This window comes from Nicotiana tomentosiformis, chromosome 4 (assembly GCF_000390325.3).
Source record: "Nicotiana tomentosiformis chromosome 4, ASM39032v3, whole genome shotgun sequence".
NCBI lineage: Eukaryota > Viridiplantae > Streptophyta > Magnoliopsida > Solanales > Solanaceae > Nicotiana > Nicotiana tomentosiformis.
This window is the reverse complement of record NC_090815.1, coordinates 3,847,513-3,862,144: the sequence shown is the minus strand read 5'-3', so window position 1 is coordinate 3,862,144 and position 14,632 is coordinate 3,847,513. Positions and strand designations below refer to the sequence as shown.

The following is a 14,632-nucleotide window of genomic DNA, read 5'->3' as shown; positions in this document are numbered from 1 at the left end:
CTTCTTCTTCTTCTTCTTCTCTGCCAAAAGAAAAAATTATTACAAAAATTTTCCAGCCAATCCCAAATCTCAAAAGCAACAAAGAAAACAGAAAAAAAGGGGAAAAAAGAGGAGGGGCCAAAATATACAATCTTGAAACCCCATTACTCCAATTATTCACTTCCTTTTTTCATATTTGGCCAGCTTTGCAATATACCCCCTTTTCTCTTTCTTTCATATTTGGCCAGCTTTACATACCCTTTTCGTTTTTCTTCTCTGCGGGAGGGAGAATTTTGTGCTTCATAGATCTCTCACTAGCAAAAAAGGTGCGATTTTTACAATCATTTTGAGGTTTTGATTTTTTGATCATATTTACCTCAGATCTTGATTTTGTGAATTGAATTGATATGTTTATTTTGACTTTATTGTAAAAGATCTGTTTTTTATTTAGTTTTCAGTTATATTTCAAATTTGATTAATTGGTATGCAGATATTTGTTTGATCTATGGGCGATTTTGGATGAACTCTTTGTTTAAATGTTTCAAATCGGTTCTGATTGTTTGATTTGAGTTTAGCTCTTTGTTTAAATTCATCAAAATGGATTCTGATTTTTTGATTAAAGTTGAGCTCTTTATTTAAATTTATCAATGGGTTCTGATTTTTTGATTATTGAGCTTTTTGTTTAAATTTGTCAAATGGGCACTTGAGAATTTGATTTTTTGTGGTTTAAGTTGAGCTCTTTGATTAAATTTGTCAAAATGAGTTCTTAATGATTTTGATTTTTTTGGTTAAATTTGTTGTCTTGTTGGTTGGTGCCTGAATTTTGGATCAGTATGTTTGATTATTGGGTACACTTACAATAGATCATTGGTTCTATAAGGTGTACATTATCTCCGAGGAATGTTAATTCCGATACTTACCATTAGTCTTATGTAGTTTAGAGATTTATATGTTAGTTGAAAGTGCAGAGAACGGTTAGTGTTAGAGTAACTCCTAGTATTATTTTTGACAAGTAAAGAACCCTGGTCCATTTTGTAGCAGCTGATCTGCTGGTGTTGCAGCGCTTCGCGAACGCGTAGGTAGTATCGCATTCACGTAGAGTACTATGGGGCAGTGGGATATTACCCTTCAGGTATCTGTATTAAAGGACAGATTGTTGAGTTTCTGAATGGAGCGAAATGGCTATTGTGGATTCATGTAGCTGACCCTAGCTCAATTTGGGATTGAGGCTTATTGTTGTTGCTTAGTTTGAGATATAATGCAGTTCATTTAAGAACCAGAAATGTCTGACGTAACGATGCATCTCTGCTTTCTTGATACTTTGACTCATTTTGAGCATAGAGTGTTTGATGAGCATAGAGGATGAAATGTGAATTGAGGATATTTGTTCTATAGCTTTCACTGCTTTCTCAATCTGTTGGAGTTTGATTGGTGTACTCGGAGAAAATATCAGTTGAAACCCTTTTCCAATCTTGTCGGCTCATGGCTGCTTACTTAATCGAGCTATCTATGATAACATGTCCAACTACTCTTCTGTCTGCTTTTGAAAGAAAAATTATTGGTTGTAGTTTTATCTTGTTAAGATTGGATTAAGTGACTGATATTGGCTTCTTGAATCTGCTGCAATTATATGCTTAATGTAAGTCTTTATGTTTTCTGGAGAAAGGGAGCTTGTCTAACATTTCACTTCATCTAACATGACCAAGGATATCATCTAAGAGAATTGCTTTGAAAGAACTATCCTTTATTGCATTTGCCATAACCAGTTTTAGAAAGATGACAAGATTTCATCGTCTTGAAGAATAAAATACTGCCTAGTCTTTAAAATTGAATGCCTCCTTAATTCGAATTAAGTTAGATTAACACTCTTTGTTGTTTAAAAGGGGATATCTCTCTTCTATTACACTGTTGTTTGCTTGATAGTGGATTTGGTGATTTAACCCTGCCCTATCTTGCTGCATCTTAGGGTGAGCTGATTCAAAAAATGCCACTTTAACCATCTCCATATTAGACGCTTATGATACTTAAGTGCTCAGAGATGGTGATAGAATTTACCGGTAGGATGATTTCTAGATTCTAAATAAGTTTTGCGGAAGGGAAGTTGGTAAAAGAAGCTGTATCGCACTTCAAATGTGATGAACTCTCTGTTGTAAAGATCGATTTGTTCTCATATATGTTCTTACGAAGATTCATTATGTTGTGCTACTGTGGATGTTAATGAATTTCCTAATTTTGTTGCATTTGTCAATATGTACTATATTCCATAAATACTGATGTTCTCATTTCCATTGTACAGTTGGTTTGCTCAGAATATTGAAATAGCTGAGGTTAGGACACTCGGCATTCTAGTTTCCTTTGTTGAAAGAAGTGTAACAAGAAGGAATTCGCACAATGTCTAGCTCTGCAAAAGCTTTGGATTCTGCATTTCAGGGTGCAGGTCAAAGAGTGTATCCTTATCTGAGTTTCGTATCATTGGTATTTCTTAAGTTCATTCTATTTGATGCATTATGTACAGGAAGCTGGAAGGTGTTTAGTTACTTCCTGACTGTTTGTGAGTGCTATATGTTAATTGTTTATGATGTAACTTGGTCTGTCAGAAAATTTTGAGGTTTAGATTTTAACTTAACTCTATTTAGAGGAACCGAAATTTGGAGAATTGAGGATTTCCAGCCAGTTCCTTTGCCAAAGTCCGATTATGGAAAATTTTACTCGGGTGATTCATACATCATCTTGCAGGTACATATTAATATATAAGTTTTTGGTTTATTTTATACTGAGCTATCTTTACAAAAATGTTTTATGCTTGTTGAATTCATTGATGGATAGTGATATTTATATAATCATAACCTGGAATACTTTCATTTTAAATTTCAGACAACTTCAGGAAAGGGAGGTGCTTACTTATATGATATACACTTCTGGCTTGGAAAGGATACTAGCCAGGTACAAGCTCAGTTTCATTATTCGTTCCATATCCAACTTATGTTGTTTTCCATTTTCTATAATTGGATGCTTTGTTAGGATGAAGCTGGAACTGCAGCTATCAAAACAGTGGAGCTTGATGCAGTTCTTGGAGGACGAGCAGTACAGCATCGGGAAATCCAAGGTCACGAATCTGACAAATTTTTGTCATACTTTAAACCATGTATTATACCTCTGGAAGGTGGTATTGCATCTGGATTCAAGAAGCCAGAGGAGGAAGAATTTGAAACAAGGCTGTATATTTGCAAGGGTAAAAGAGTTGTGAGGATGAAGCAGGTACATCTTCTTAACGACTTATGTGTGAGATCGTCAAATTGTGGTTGGATTTTGCTTATAACTGAGTTGAAAATGTTGTCAGGTCCCGTTCTCCCGGTCCTCTCTAAATCATGATGATGTGTTCATTCTGGATACTAAAGACAAGATATATCAGTTCAATGGTGCAAACTCCAATATCCAGGAAAGGGCCAAAGCATTAGAAGTTATTCAGTTTTTGAAGGAAAAATATCACGAGGGGTTGTGTGATGTTGCAATTGTTGGTACGTACAAGCCATGGAATATTAAAAGAGAAGCCCGTCTAGTCTTATATATTCCTACACTCCCTTTTATCCTAATTTACCTGTCGTTGTTTGAATCTGATTGTTGAAAAGGTTATCTGCTCCTTAATTCTGGATTTCTGGTCAATTTAGTTTCTACCCTTGCAACTAATACATTAAGCAGTTGGTAGCATTTCAAGGGTACTTTCATATGAAAAGTAACTGTCTAGTATCATTCTAAACTTTTAGTAATTTGACCATCAAAATCGAAGGACACTCATGTCAGGACAGATGGAGTAAGTAATATTGTTCATATAATGTTGAAAGTTTTCTCAAACGATAAAAAGGGAAAAGGGCCAAATATACCCCTCTACTTTGGTATATTGTTCACATCTACACTCCGTTATACTATCGGGACATATCTACCCTTACCGTTAACAAAACTTTTTAAAAATACCCCCCATCTAACGGAATCCACCAGATTAATAGAATAATCATTTTAAAAAAAAATCATTAACCCATAACCCGTTAAACCCATCATATAAAAATATGGAACCTAGATTTCTGAGACGTCTTAACACATTTTATTCATTTAGAGAGACCGAGAATAATGGTGAAAGTAGGATTAGTAAGAATTTATATTTTTGGTTCTTAGTTGTTCATGATGGCGTTAGGATGTCATGTTATCACTTTTAGTTGTATTTTTTGTGGTTATAATATGGCATCCCTTTGTCTAATGCAATGCACACTTTATAGTTAGTTTGTATGTTGCTAACAACTGATATATTTGTTGTTTCCAATATTTGTGTTTGGTTAATGCGTGAAGTTAGTGTACTTAGGTTGTTAAGTTACTTTCCAACTTGTTGGTGTACTTTCTTTCATTCTTGATGATATTCTTAGACTCTAGCTTAGTGTTTTGGATAGCGCGCGGCGACAAATAGCGACGAGGGCCCGCTTCACTGAGGCGAGAGGCTTGCAGCGAAGCGCTCACCTTTTTGATGTGAAGCGACAATTTATACGAAAGCATAAAATATTATCTTTATATATATATAACTAAAAACTCAATAACAATAATATATTAATAAATATATCAATTCAAAAATTAAAAACTCAATAGATAGTCATAGTAGATTCATAAACTAAAGTCTAAAAGTCTAAAACAAGCAACATCTATTCTTCTTCAAGATTTTCAAATTTTAGAACTTCATGAATGTTAGCATTATATTGGCTATCATCTTCTTCATCAGCGGAGTCTTCATCAGAGCAAAAAAAAATAGAGCCTAAAAAGAGACTCTACTGCCACTGCTGCTGGTCGAAAAACAGACCAAAAAAAAAAATAAGAGAAGAAGAAAGAGGAAGCGAAGAAAGAAAGAAAGAGCCCCTGCTCTGCCTCTGCTCCTGTCGAAAAACAGAGCACCAAAAATAAGACGAGAAGAAGAAAAAGGAAGAAAGAATGAAGGAGCTGATCACTGAAGAAAGAAGAAAGAAGAAAGAAGAAGAAAAAGAAAAAAAAGAAGAAGAAAAAGAAAAAAAAGAAGAAGACAACAATGGTCGAAAACGAAGTGTCGAAGGAAAAGAGAAAAAGACTTCTGAAATAGAAGAAGAAGAAAGGAGAAGAAGAAGAAAAGAAAAGAAAGTAACATACCTGGGTTACTATACTGATGTCTGATGATGGAGAAGATGAATCCCAAGCCCTAATTTTTGAAGTTGCTGAGAAACAGTCGCTAAAGGAGAAGAAGTGAAAACCCAAGCCCTAATTTTGTATTTTACTCATTGTCGCTGCCTTTTCTTCTTCTTTTTCCAAATAACGTCGCTACGTAGCACCTCTCGCCTCGCAGCGCCTCTCGCTACACAGGCAGAGGCGCACGCTTTTTCTGAATCGCAACGCAAGATACCAAATTAGCGCTATTGCCTCGTGTCGCGTCGCCACACGCTATTAGCAACATAACGCTTGCTATTTACAACACTGCTCTAGCTTGATATTAAATTGAATCTTCTCTAATTATTTTCTAATTTTTGTTCCTTATAAGTTCAGTTGTTACTAAGAATTATGAGTATCGCATCCCATAGCTTGAAATCTAACTTTGATTCTTAAGGCGTGATTTGGCGATAATTACTCGTTGCTCAAATGCTTAAAGCAGAATAAGAAAATATGGTGCGTTAATACTCGTCAACAAAGGCTCATTGTTGGAGGAAGAAATACCTCGGTAGCTGCCTTAAGACTTCATAATTGCCAACCTAATAAGATGCTATAAACATTCACGTCATGGTGGAAAAAAATCATGGTGAATACTCGGCACAATTCTGCATGGTGGGAAAAACAAAGAGAAGCTAGAAGAAAAAAATTTGAAAAGGTAGAATATAATAAACACACAATAAGGATATTAAAAGAATCGTGACTCAATATATAAATGAATATATGATTGTCGGTATTTTTATGTCTTTCACGTCTTAAGTTCAACAAATGACTACGAAGGAGATGACTAATCTGTAAGGAAGAAGTGCAGTAAATAAAAAAGATTTAACGGGTTATTAATGGGTTTTAAAAAAATAGGTATTTTTTTAATTTGGTGGCTTTCCGTTAGGTGGAGGGTATTTTTAAAAAGTTTGGCTAACGGTAAGGGTAGATGTGACCCGATAGTATAACGGAGGGTAGATATGAACAACATACTAAAGTAGAGGGGTATATTTGGCCCTTTTCCCTAAAAATAAATATCATGCTTATACTTCAGGTGGAAAATTTCGAAAAGTAGAGTTCGCCATTGAATGCTGCCATGCTTTTATGTATATTATCAACCAAGATAAGGAACAAACATTTAAAATTAGTAAGCTAATGGGTAAATGATCTTTATTGTGATGTCAATACCATATTGGACAGAGTCAGTGTTTATGTTTATCCGCCATGTACGGCATCTAGTGCAGCATACCGCTCTTTCTTTACTTTGCTAAATTTTATGTGACATACCTATGGGCTTGACTACTCCATACCTTTTCCACTGTACATCTCAGATGATGGAAATTTGCAAGCTGAGTCTGATTCTGGTTCATTCTGGGTTTTGTTTGGTGGATTTGCTCCAATTAGCAAAAAGGTTGTTACTGAAGATGATATTGTCCCCGAGAAGACACCTCCTAAACTTTACAGGTATTGTGGCCTTCTTTTGTCTTATGTTTGTTATTAGGTTGAGGTTAGCGACTCAATTGTTACTTTTTAACTAATTCATGTTGACAACTTTGATTCCCTTTCTTCTTCTTTTTTTTCCCATTTCTATGTCAATTGCAATGCCCTTATATTGCTACTTTCTCATCACTGGATTTTGTATATCAACATTTTGTTGATGTGGTGCTGAAGTTGATTGTCCCTCATTTTGCAGTATCAATGGTCAAGTTAGTCCTATGGATGGTGAACTTTCAAAGTCCAGCTTGGAAAACAACAAATGTTATCTTTTGGATTGCGGTGCTGAGGTATTTGTCTGGGTTGGTCGTGTAACTCAACTGGAGGAGAGGAAAGCTGCCATTCAAACAGCAGAGGTAGAATTGTTTAATCCACATGTTTCTTGTTTGATATGATTTCTTGTTTCTAAATGGCTCATAATATCCCCAGGAATATCTTGTCTCTCAAAATAGACCCAAGGCAACACGTGTAACCCGGGTTATTCAAGGTTATGAGCCACATTCTTTCAAGTCCAACTTTGACTCTTGGCCATCAGGATCCGCACCTGCGCCTGAAGAGGGGAGAGGAAAAGTAGCAGGTATATTTACTCTTAACTTGTGAAGAATTGTAATGTTGTTTGTCGTCAGTAGTTTTAAGAAGTTGTCGCGTCTTTACAGCTTTGCTGAAGCAACAAGGTGTCGGTGTCAAAGGTGCCAGCAAAAGTGCTCCTGTGATTGAGGAAGTACCTCCATTGCTTGAAGGGGGTGGAAAAGTAGAGGTTCGATCAGCACCCTTCTTTCCATTTCGTCAACAATGTTTGTGCTGATTTACCAGCTTGTTTAACTGAATATTAGGTTTGGCGCATCAATGGTAGTGCAAAGACACCCGTCCCAAAAGAAGATATTGGTAAATTCTACAGTGGAGATTGCTATATAGTTCTCTACAACTACCACTCTCATGATAGAAGAGAAGATTATTATCTATGCTGGTGGATTGGAAAGGATAGTATTGAGGTAATGCGGATTGTCACTGCAAATCAAGGGTGCATGCATCTTTTTTTCCCATAAATTTTGTTTGAATAATTAACTTGATATGCCATGCCTCAGAGAATTATAGTTTTCATTGTCTTAACTTGTTTGTGAGCTACATTGTGAAAATGGTGAAAAAAAGGAAATGTAACCATAAATTGTAATGGTTTACACCTAAGACTTCAATTGTTTAAATGATTCTCATATGTATGTACTTTCTTGTGAACTATTCTTCAATTAGGCCAGTATGGAGATTTTTATAAAAGAAAGTCTTACTGATAAAACATGATTTATTACATTAGAGTGAGGTAGATGCTATGTTGCTCTGACTCTCCAAAAAGGCTGCCTTGCCCGTGTTGGGTCCTCCAAAAATGCACCACTTTTGGAGGATCCAACACGCACTTGGTAGCAACTTTGAAAAGCCCGAGCAGCATGGGGCAGATGTGATCTTTATAAGAGATGAAGTGATTTAAAGTGAGGTGTGTAGTGTGTTATAGGAATGTCAATTCAAGGATTAAGTACTATAGTGCAATAATACTATCTGGCTTAGTTTGAAATGTTTGGAGGTTCTGATCTTCTCCACCAGGGAAGGGGCCAAATTAAATGTGAAGGGTCTAAAAAAACCAGCCTTGTGCTTTCATCTAGTACCCTTTCTTAGCTTGTGTTTCGTCTTTCTGCTTTGTTGGAGATATGTAATGAGTCTGAATGCTCGTTATCCAATTTCGTTACGTGATGAATTCATGTGCTTTGATACAGGAGGACCAAAGCATGGCTGCTCGATTGGCCAGTACAATGTGCAATTCTTTTAAAGGAAGACCTGTGCTGGTATTACTCATCACATATTGGTTCTCTCTCTCAAAAAGTCGGTGAGGTTTTAATTTGACATTTAACATTGTCCAGGGTCGGGTGTTTCAAGGGAAAGAACCTCCACAATTTGTTGCAATCTTCCAGCCCATGCTGGTCCTTAAGGTACGGTACCTCTTCATACAGCGTAATTCAGGCTGTTGTTGCTGCAGAACTTGATTTTACATTACATCTTCAATAACCCTGATGAATTTCTGTTTTCCTCAGGGTGGTTTGAGCTCTGGCTACAAAAATTATATTGCTGATAAAGGCTTGAATGATGAAACCTATGCTGCTGATTCAGTTGCACTTATTCGGTTATCTGGAACTTCTGTGCATAATAACAAAGCGGTTCAAGTTGATGCTGTAATCTTACAGACCTTCAACCTTTTTTTTTTGGCTACTAAAGTTGCAGATAATTATTTTAGAATTCTAAGCAGAAAATATCCTTTGCTCCTATGGTATATGTTCTCCTATCTGCGTTCTTGTTGGTCTTACTTCATACCGTTCTTTTAATTGTCGCAAACCACATTGTCAACCTGTTTTTAGCAGTGTTATCAAAGGCGCGCTTAAAGCGCGTTTAAGCCCTGAAGCGAGGCTCAAAACATGTTGAGCGCTTCGCCTCGCTTAGCGGGCGCTTCAGTGTTGTCATCAAGGCCCTAAGGCATACTTTTCCTTGCCAATGAGCGTAATCTTGAAGAGGCGACACTAAACAATTGATATTTCACTTTATCGTAAATTTTCTTTAATTTTTTTGTCCATATATTTGGTATTCATGCTTATAGATGTTAATCTTGGACTACACATATATTTGTAGCTTTTCTCCATTAGCGCCTTTCTTCATAAAAACCCATGCTTTTTTTGTGCTTTGCGCTTAAGGCCCCAATAGACTTTAGAGCTTTTTTGCGCTTTTCGCCTTTGATGACACTTGTTTTTTGATAGAGAGTAGCTACTCTCCAGGTTGATAGAATCTTTTTTTCGAGTGCGAACGCCTCCCTCTAGTGAAACTTATACCTCTATTCTATTGCTGGCTCAGTGTGGGCTTTCTACTACCTTATATGGTGATATGGTCGTCTGCTTTTGTCAAACGTGTTCTTTGCATGCGTTATAGTTGCAGCGATCAAGTTTGGGGGAAGGAAAGCTGAGTGCTAGTATGCTCCTTTTCTGGAAATAGTTCTATAATATATTCTTATGATAAATTATTAAGATTTCTTATGGTCTGCTTAGATACCTGGATAAAGCTCAGCATGTTTTTAATCAACTATGCTTCAATCCCAAACTAGTTGAGATCTGGTATGAACTCTCAGTGACCGCTCCGCTGTATATCCTGTCTTCAACATACCGTACAATCCCAGTTATAATCTTCTTTGTTTTGGTGTTCATAGTTCTAATAGTTTAATTTTGCTGTTAGTACTTACTTTCTTACTTGTGTTCTAGTATTATTATTACAAGAGGGTACGAGCTAGTTGCTTGTTTTGATTTGCTTTGGTGTTGAGGGGCAGATCTAGGAAGATAATAGTCCTAATTAAGCTCGAGTAATTTTCAACTCTACCTGAAATACTACTGTTGAAAAAGCTCAAAGTTATACTTGTTTGCTGTGATTATATTTAGTACTTTCTCTCTCTCTTTGTTATATGCATACCTGTGTATTTTTTTCAGTTATGATATCATTGAATTATACTCCCAATGCATTGCTTTTGGTGTCGAGAGCTCATTACTTCTAATTCAGGAGACTTGACTGGTTTAATCGATGACTGTAATCTGTGATTAGTTAATGTTGCAATTCTCATCTCATTACTGAAAATTGTGAACTTATGAAATTAAATTTTTCTACCAGGATTATTTATTGTTTTCTTTTCGTGTCTAAACTCTGTCAGGTGCCAGCTTCGCTGAACTCTAATGAGTGTTTTCTTCTGCAATCTGGCTCTTCAATATTCAGTTGGCACGGTAACCAGAGTACTTACGAGCAGCAGCAATTAGCAGCTAAGGTTGCAGAATTCTTGAAGGTGAGAAGGGCCCAATCTTTTAAGTACTCTTTGAGAAAGTGCTCATAATTTCACTTTGAAATTCCAAGGATTTCACTTTGAAATATCCAAAGACTAGGAGGGGAATTTAAATTTCTATTCTCAAGCAGATTCCACTTGAGTTTATGAGAGTTACCCTAGATATATAATTAATAATGAAAATAAAATATATCCATATCTACAGCGAGTGAGACAGTGAGTGAGTTTTTTCATGCTAAAAGTTGTTATCTGGCAATTCTCACTATTCGAGCTAGCATGGAAGGTGACAATCTACTCCAATTGGAAAAATATTAACACATTTTATCCTGTTTCGTCCTAGTGTGTGCTACACAGGACTAATTGAGTTAATTTTCTGTGCAACTTCAGCCAGGAGCGACAGTGAAACACACTAAAGAGGGAACAGAGAGCTCAGCTTTCTGGTTTGCTGTTGGAGGAAAACAAAGTTATACCAGCAAGAAAGTGGCTACAGAAGTCTCCCGGGATCCCCACTTGTTTGCTTATTCATTTAATAAAGGTGTATCCATTATCCTATAATTCATTTTATTTTGTATTTGCAATAAGGATATCTTTCAGCTGCTAACTATTTTTTTTCCAATGATTTCCATGTTATCACGTTGATATCCAGGAAAATTTGAGGTATGTCCTATAGTATTAATTTAAAATCTCTCAGTTTTATGTTCAGCTCCCTATCTTTTCTAATTTATTCTCTACTCACTTGTTAGGTTGAAGAAATCTACAACTTCTCTCAAGATGATTTATTAACTGAGGACGTCTTACTGCTCGATACACATGCTGAAGTGTTTGTTTGGATTGGTCAGTCAGCAGACTCCAAAGAAAAGCAGAGCGCTTTTGACGTTGGACAGGTAATTTGCTAGGTTATCATAGGCATTTATTGTTATGTAAGCGTGTCTTCTAATTTACATTTTAATCCATTAATATGATTACAGAAATACGTAGAGATGGCTGCATCTTTGGAAGGATTATCACCAAATGTTCCACTCTATAAAGTAACAGAAGGAAATGAGCCTTGCTTCTTTACAACATTTTTCTCATGGGATCCTGCGAAAGCTAGTGTACGTGACTAAACTTCTTGTCAATGTTGATTTGGAACTCATAAACCCTATGTTGATGTCATAGAAGCATTAGTCATCCTTTATTGGGTTTTCCATATAATTTTGGAGAGGAGGAACTGGAGAGATGGTGCAAGAGCTAATACTAATTGCTACAGATTAACTATGACAAGCACCGATAAATATTATCGGCTGAACTCAATAACCATTTTGATAAACAGCTTCTTCTTATGCTGAAAACCATTCAGCTTCCATAAACCAAAATCATGGACTTATTATAAACCGTCTTGTACAAGATATTAAATGATCTGTGTTAAAAAAGGGTTTCTGTCGATAGCTTTGTAATAGGGGTTAAACAAACACGTTGAAGCTTCTTCTTTCTCACTGCTGAAGACAAAGTTACTTTACTTGAGGGTGAATTTCTACATGGGTATTTTAACTGCAATTCTGGTACTCCACGATATCTGTAGTTGTAACATATTGATCTTATCAGTTATCTCAGAGTGTTTTTTCCCACCTCTAAGGAATAATATGATCTTTATTCTGCACTAAACTACCTACCTATTTAACCAGGCCCATGGAAACTCGTTCCAGAAGAAGGTTATGCTACTCTTTGGTGTTGGTCATGCTTCAGAGGTAATTACTAGATTTCATCGAAGCAAGAATCTATATATGCTCAATTTATTTTGTACTTGCAAATGTTTTTCCATTTCTGTGATCTCAAGACATCTGAAATCCGTGAATCGCATAGTTGATAATTCCTTTCAGAGACCAATCTAGCATGTGCAACATTGTACGTTTTCCTATCTAAGCTGGCCATACTAGAAGTGTAATGAAGAAAATCTTTTCGGTTGGCGCTCCCTGGCCCCAAGTTTCATATCTCTGTCTGGGTTTACATTAGGATCATATTAGAAAAGAAAAACAAGAAGAAAGTGATATAACAACAGAATTTGGAATAGGAGAAGGAACCATAATTGCAAATAAAAATGACATTCGGCTATTAAAATATTTCAGATTTAAAGGAAGGTTTTCTGAAAGAATGCACAGAAGTAAAGTAATCAGTGTCCTCATGGTTATTGATTGTGAAGACTTAAGGGTTGATTTTTGTCATTATCAACCAAACATCGAATGTGAAAAATCTCCGATGTTCAAAAATTTTCGAAGGTGCTTAATGGCCTGCTCTATATTTCAGAACCAGCAAAGATCAAATGGGTCAGGTGGGCCAACCCAAAGGGCGTCAGCCTTAGCTGCTTTGAACTCTGCTTTCAGCTCCCCATCTCCTCCAAAATCTAGTTCTGCAACAAGGCCTGCTGGAACAAGTTCGGCTTCACAAAGAGCAGCTGCCATTGCTGCATTATCTGGTGTTCTTACAGCTGAAAAAAAGCAGTCATCTGAGGGCGGTTCTCCTGTCCGATCAAACAGAAGCTCACCTGTCCGGTCAAGCAGAAGCTCTCCTGTCCGATCAGCAGACTCTGGCCCTACTGGTATAAAAATGTTTTTTGCTCTTCCTCTTGCTATTAGCTCTCAGTGCATTCTCCATTTTGTGTCTTGCGAATCTCTTCTATTATTGTATCAAGATATATTATGCTGACTTCAAAATCATTTTCTCCTTTATTCTCATGCTTTTAGTTCATACGTTTTAAGTACATGTGCATGCAATTATCTCGGTATACATGCATGCATAAATTATGTTGATGGTTCTATTTTATGCATGCATTATGTGCGTTTATTGTTCTTAAAGTGTTACAATAGCAAATTTTGTCAGTTAATGTCATTGAGGGAAACGTTGGCTCTATGGAAAATTGAATCATTTACTTTAAATTAACCTTTAAGTTTAGTTGTTGGAGTAGTTTGACATACCTCGATGCTTACTTTTCCGCCATAGCAGAAAATGATCTTTCTACTGCTGAGGTCCAAGATTCTGAAAAAGCTTCAGAACCTAAGGAGATAGTTGAGCCCGCAGAGTCTAATGGGTCAGAACCAAAGCCAGAAGCAGAGCAGGACGAGGGTGGAAATGAAAGTGGTCAGGCTATTTTTAGTTATGAACAGCTGAAGGCTAAATCTGACAACCCTGTCACTGGGATTGACTTTAAGCGGAGAGAGGTTTGCAACTCAAATACTGTTGACATTCCTATATTTGGATGAAACTCGATTCCTTCTCATGTTTCTTATGGTGTTCTTTCAGGCTTATCTTTCGGATGAGGAATTTGAGTCTGTACTTGGTATGAAAAAAGAAGCATTCTATAAGTTGCCTAAATGGAAGCAAGATATGCACAAAAGAAAGGTTGATCTCTTCTAGAATCTGCATTGGAAACCAAATGGCGTCCCACGCTTCCATCTCCATCTTGCAACTCTCAACATTTGTGACATGTTTCTCGCCAGAGCAACCTACTTTTATAGGTACATATTGCCTGGATTGTGTATGTAGCATTTTTTTTTCCCGTCTGCTTCTCTCAATGACCATAGCTCGTGATAGTTTTATTTTTAAGATTATGTGATGCCTGCTTGAAGTTTGGTTTTTGGTTGAAAGTCAGCAGCCAGATTGATTCTTTGATTTGATCAGTGTATTCGAGTTTGTGTTCATTGAAGTGTCGTCTCTTTCTAGTTATGTATTTGTTAATTAAAGGGTGTATACATTATATGTTGTAACCGATACAAAAGCAGTACAACATTTGGGGTTTGCCATCAAGAGACCTATTTGGTTATGTTATTCTTCGTTTTTCAATACCAGTGGTATCCAGGCCAGCTTGCATACAACTCGACTATTCTATCGGGTACCTGCTTTGGTTATGTTATTCTTCGTTTTTTTATATTACCGGTGGTATCCAGGCCAACTTGCATGCAACTCGACTATTCCACGAGTACATGTTTTGGTTATGTTATTCTTTTTAAGGCTTTGTTCACACATTGGCTATTGAGATTTCAATCACACGTATTTGAGTTTTTGGGTGCTAAACAAATGAACATTGGATCAAGAGTTTACTCTATTGGTGGTTTGCATTTCATTCTTGGATCTTTGTTT

At 36.5% G+C, this 14,632-nt stretch overlaps 1 protein-coding gene across 1 annotated transcript; it reads left to right on the top strand.

The window, feature by feature from the left end:
* Window positions 1-154: 154 nt before the first annotated feature.
* On the top strand, window positions 155-14,335 carry LOC104112131 (villin-3). The gene is made up of 23 exons (XM_009622297.3): window positions 155-305; window positions 2,276-2,426; window positions 2,616-2,715; window positions 2,854-2,922; window positions 3,001-3,237; window positions 3,320-3,497; window positions 6,504-6,636; window positions 6,866-7,022; window positions 7,096-7,243; window positions 7,323-7,423; window positions 7,500-7,658; window positions 8,430-8,498; window positions 8,574-8,642; window positions 8,745-8,882; window positions 10,394-10,522; window positions 10,907-11,054; window positions 11,166-11,176; window positions 11,263-11,403; window positions 11,488-11,613; window positions 12,184-12,246; window positions 12,803-13,094; window positions 13,499-13,713; window positions 13,796-14,335. The coding sequence occupies exons 2-23, from the start codon at window positions 2,371-2,373 to the stop codon at window positions 13,907-13,909; spliced, it is 2,853 nt and encodes a 950-aa protein (XP_009620592.1). The 5' UTR covers window positions 155-305; window positions 2,276-2,370; the 3' UTR covers window positions 13,910-14,335.
* The last annotated feature ends 297 nt before the right edge of the window (window positions 14,336-14,632 follow it).